The sequence below is a fragment of the Teleopsis dalmanni genome, chromosome 1 (genome assembly GCF_002237135.1).
Source record: "Teleopsis dalmanni isolate 2A chromosome 1, ASM223713v2, whole genome shotgun sequence".
Lineage (NCBI taxonomy): Eukaryota > Metazoa > Arthropoda > Insecta > Diptera > Diopsidae > Teleopsis > Teleopsis dalmanni.
The window spans coordinates 157,983,596-157,988,543 of record NC_051846.1 but is presented as its reverse complement, the minus strand read 5'-3'; the positions used below and the strand labels follow the sequence as shown (position 1 = coordinate 157,988,543).

Genomic DNA, 4,948 nt, shown 5'->3' with positions numbered 1-4,948 from the left:
AATTCAACTATTTGAAAATATTAAAATTTTGTTATTCAAATTCACTACCTTTCATAAAATATCTCTATTTAAACGATAGTTTCTATTCAGAAAATAATTGAGGAAAGCGTTATAATAGACTTTTAAATGAAATTTAATATACAATATGTTCAACTGAAGCGATTTATTTAGAAAATTTTAAGTTTCTAAATTTTAACATAAATTTTAACTATATTGTTACTGATATATTATATTATTTAATAAATATATGAAATCTAATTCTGCAACCTTTTCAAAAAATCATAATTCGGCTGGCTCATTCATGCCTTCAACTTGAGTATATTACATAAACTATAAAAACAGACAATCATTGCAATTTTCCAACAATCATTTATAATCCTTTAAGGATTTAACTTTTATAAAATTAAAATAACTGTAAAAACAGTTTTCACAGCATTTATACGATGGGAACGTACCGAGTTCGTCCAGTGTTAAGCAAGACCAAAAACGAAATTTGAGTTGAGTCGAAATTAGTTTCGGTTGCGCAGAGTTAAGCAGCCAGCAAGCAACCTGCATAAGTTTCCGCTTCTCATATTCATAATCCTTTTTCAAAAGGGATTTTCATGAATGAACTTTTCTAAAATTTTCACTGATGTGTAAAATACACTTAATCTCCTTAAGCACGAAGTGCAAATGCTAACTTTTTTATGCGAGTATTTTAATTTAAATTGCTTAAGTAACCAACTTAGCCAGATAATAATTTGATTAATTTTGGACGAAATTTGCAAGTAACCACGCGTGCAAAATAGCTTCAAAAATAGTTGAAAAAAGTGAAAAAAATAAGGACATTTTTTTACACATCCTGCGAATATAGTAAAGATTGTGGTAAGTGAGCTTGCGTGGTGTGTGCACACAGCCATTTTAAAATAAGACCGGAAAGCCTTAATTAAGGCATTAACGCTGGCGGCAGTGCAATGTGCACATCCTTAGACGTTTACATTTTTATATATGAGCCTGTATGATTTCGTAAAATACTTAACAGCTGTTGCGTATTTAATAATTAAGTAGCGCAGAAATATATATTCTGTAATGTCTGAAATTTTGTGAACGCTTTCGTAAATATGATTACTCAACACCTGCAATCAGGAGCTGTTGGAATTGTTGGTGTTCCTACTAATACTGATGCTAATGCCAATGTTGGTAAAAGTGCTGGTGCAGGTGCGGATCCCCACTACTCGCTAAGTTTTTTGTCAACAAATTCTGACATTTAACAAACCAAATAAACAAACAAAAACTCACAGAAGATATTTGTACCATTTGTACTAAGCACACAAGTCTTCAGTGAATGATGCCACAAGTGCAACACTGAAAGTTTACTATGTGCAGCAAGCGACGAGTAGCGAATAGCGAGTAGGAAGCAACGATAGTGAATAGAGAATAGGGAGCAGCTGCAACAAAGTCATAGATATGCTTAGTGACAAAGGTTAAATCCCCACTTCATCGTTTGTCTGTGGCTAAAATGTAGGTAACATAGACTGTAGGATTAAAATGTTGTTGTTGTTGTATAATTTTGAGCATAGGAAAAACTCTATGAGACACTTTAGTCTGTTTGAAATTTTCAACTATGAGCCTCTGTATTCCGTGCAATAAAAATTATAAAGTTTTTCGTACAAACTACAGGAGGAACTCAAGCATAAATAGAAAATATCATTAAGATGTGCAGGTAATGCACCTGCTGCCAAGAATTATTTACGTAGCGTAGACAGAAACAGGAAGGAAAGCTGAAACGAAGCATCAAAACTGCTTAAATAGCTTTCGGTGCAGCAGAAGCTGCAACACACATGCGTCAGTTGCAAATAACGTAAGGATTAAGTAACTCTTTTTTAGGTATATGCTTGTAAGAAATGTGAAGCAAAATCACCCATACAACATATTGCGCAAAAAAATATACATATGAAAATTATATATAAATTGGTTACATTTCCAAATATATTAGTTTATATGAAGTGGATACATATCCACTATTTGGAAGAAGTCCAGAATTATTTTACGTGATTACCTGCCGTGAAGACTTAACAAACATATCGATATATTGCGTCGCTAAACGCCCCAATGCTATTCCGAGAAATTCCACCGATACCAATTGAAATTATATGTTTGGACATAGTTGTCTTCTTGGTGAGAAGCGAAGTACATATATCTAGCCACTCTATTTCTCTATTTGGAAATTAGGACTTTACCAAAAGAGCAATCGTTAAAGTTCTACTTGTTCCAAAATAATAATCAGTTGAATGTGAGTTAAATACTAGTAAGTTAAATACTTGGTTATCTCTTAACGGGTTGTCTCACTGCATAATATTCATACAAATTATTATTAGATTTAAAGATAGTGAATAAAATATTTGGACTACTCTCAATTATTTAACATGTGGAACTTTTGCGAAATTTTCAAATTGGTGTTCTCATGTGGTTTCTAATACGATAGAAATTCTGTTAACGATTAATTTTATTATTAAAAGTTTGCTGGTATTACTATCAATAGAAAACCAACAACTATTTTGAAAATGTGTCCCAAATGCCCTAATCGTCTCCTTACCCAAATAATTTGAATGATAGTGTGTCAAATGTCCAATAAAAATTTATTTTTTACTCTTGAAGCCATGCTATACAGACAATCATATCATGAATGGTCTGCAGTTTTGTATTATTTTTGGACATGACCAGAGAATCATGTCATTCATTCCTTTATTTTTGTGTCAAAATTGAAACGGTAGTTATATTTTTGTGAATATTTTCACAAATATACAAATATTTACTCCCAACAGAGGCAAATTCTAACATTCATGCGAAGCAACGCTGTTTTAATCAACTTGCCACACGAGGTACAGAAAACTTCTTCATCTTGACCAAAATTAAGTCGATATTTCTCTTTCACTTATTGTCAAAGTTTTAATTTACATCAAAAAAAAAACAAATTCAAATTATCGGGACCATGCCGAGGCCTTAAAGAATTCAATTCACATTATTCCTTGGTAATGGTTACCATCACTATGTTACCATCAAGAGGTATAGAGCTTATATAGATCAGTCAACTTCTAAGCTTTATCATCTAATATGAAATCAAATTTGATTAAAAAATTGCTACTTAAATTAGAACACATGGCGATGGTCCAAAAAAGTTCAGGTTTACTGCAAATAGTTTGATAATATCTGAATCAAAATTCATTATTTGGCTACGAAAGTTTTGGACCTTGCGAAACGAATGAATCAGTCTTAACCAGAAGCCTAAACTTTGTAAACCAGTCCAAAACACGGAGATGGTTTGTGGTATAACTTCAGAAATGTTCATAACTTTGCGTAAAATATCTACCGGTAATGGTAAGGTCGAAGAATGCGTGTCGAAGATGATGAAGTCACAGAAAATGTTGTGGCTAGAAAGATATTAAGTCGGTGTTGCTTAATAGAAACGTAGTAAGATATCTGTATCTTCGATATAAAAATTGGATAATGAACGTTGTGGCGTCACTTGGTGCCGTTAGACTATAAACCACAAATAGGATCCCTCTTTGTGGACGAATGATTCAATTAAATAATAATGTGCATATTTCATCTGTATAGAAAACATTGAAAGCAGTGTTTCACCGTAAAATAAAAACCGAGTTCTAATTATGTGTTTTGTCTTGAGTGTTTATCTATTCCTTGTTTCTTCATCGTATATATAGTAATTATTCTATAATACAATATATAACTATTATCAGTAATTAACGTTAATTAAAGTAATTATTAAATAATTATAACAGTAATTAAATTTATAGCAATTATTAAATTTAAAATGTTGAGTTTAGTTTACTGTCGTTTACAACTTCAAGTTGGCCAAAACTTTGTTATCGTAATTAATGACCACTTCTTTGATCTCCGTTAATTCATTGTGTAAGAATTTAAAATAAGTCATTTTATCTTGAAGTGCCTTGTCATTTGTCAGCTTACAATATTCAATTTCGACATCTTTCTTGAGTTTTTCATAAGCTCCAGTATTTTTAGGTGTGTAATCAAGTTGATCACATAGTTGTCTGAAACGTAAGTTTGCAGATGTGATTTCTTGCAATAAATTATTATATCTTTCATAAATACGATCAAATTTTGACTTTAAAGCCCTTCGCTCTGCCATGCTCGTGATTGGTGATAGTTGGTAATTAATGTTGTCAGGCAGCTCATAGAGAGCTTGGTTTGTTGTGGGGCATTTTTTTGTAGCGTCTTCAGAGTCTGTATTTATCATTTTAGCTAAAAACAAAAAAAAAATAAATAAAATCAATTTGGAAAACATCAGTTTGGAAAACAATTTTTATATTAAATATTGTTTCCCATGAAGTCAAACACACGCAATAAATTATTTCTCAAATAAAAACAATCAAATTTGCGATTTTGTTTTGGCAATGAACAATGAATTAAATAAACTTACCTTTCTGAATTATTGGTTATTAGAACAAATCTAATTATTATTTTTTAAAATTTTAAAATTTAAATTCCTTTTGAAATAAAACAAGGAGCGACCTGTCTTCACCTATTTCTTGCTTTGCACAACTTTGTCGACTGAGACAAAGCAATGTGCGTCAAGCTGACAATTATTGTCAAAGCTGACAATTATTGTTAGCTTGAGCTATTGGAAAGGAAACAGGGTTGTTAAATGGGGTTAAATATTAAAAGTTCTGTGTCAATTTTGATCAAATTTAAATATATTGTTGAAATATATAATTTTCTTATAAAAATTAAAAAAATTTTAAGCACATTACTTTTAATCATATTATTAATTAATATTATTAATCATATTACTCAAAGCAATTATTTTGAATCAGGCTAAAATGAGAAAATGTTCCTGCACGAAAATAATCCAAATTCCAATAGGTAAGAGTAATATTCTAAGTAGAATACTTCTAAGTAGAATACTTAGAATATTACCCTTACCTATTGG

The 4,948-nt window shown here is 30.9% G+C and overlaps 1 protein-coding gene across 1 annotated transcript; it reads right to left on the bottom strand.

The window, feature by feature from the left end:
* Window positions 1-3,705: 3,705 nt before the first annotated feature.
* On the bottom strand, window positions 3,706-4,612 carry LOC119668721. Its single transcript, XM_038078327.1, has 2 exons — window positions 4,439-4,612; window positions 3,706-4,260 (listed from the first exon to the last, which is right to left on the bottom strand). Exon 2 carries the CDS (start codon window positions 4,253-4,255, stop codon window positions 3,836-3,838), a length of 420 nt encoding a protein of 139 aa, XP_037934255.1. The 5' UTR covers window positions 4,256-4,260; window positions 4,439-4,612; the 3' UTR covers window positions 3,706-3,835.
* Between the last annotated feature and the right edge of the window lie 336 nt (window positions 4,613-4,948).

Coding starts and splice junctions, on each gene's coding strand:
- LOC119668721 (XM_038078327.1), bottom strand. CDS start 4,255: ATGATAAATACAGACTCTGAAGACGCTACAAAAAAATGCCCCACAACA.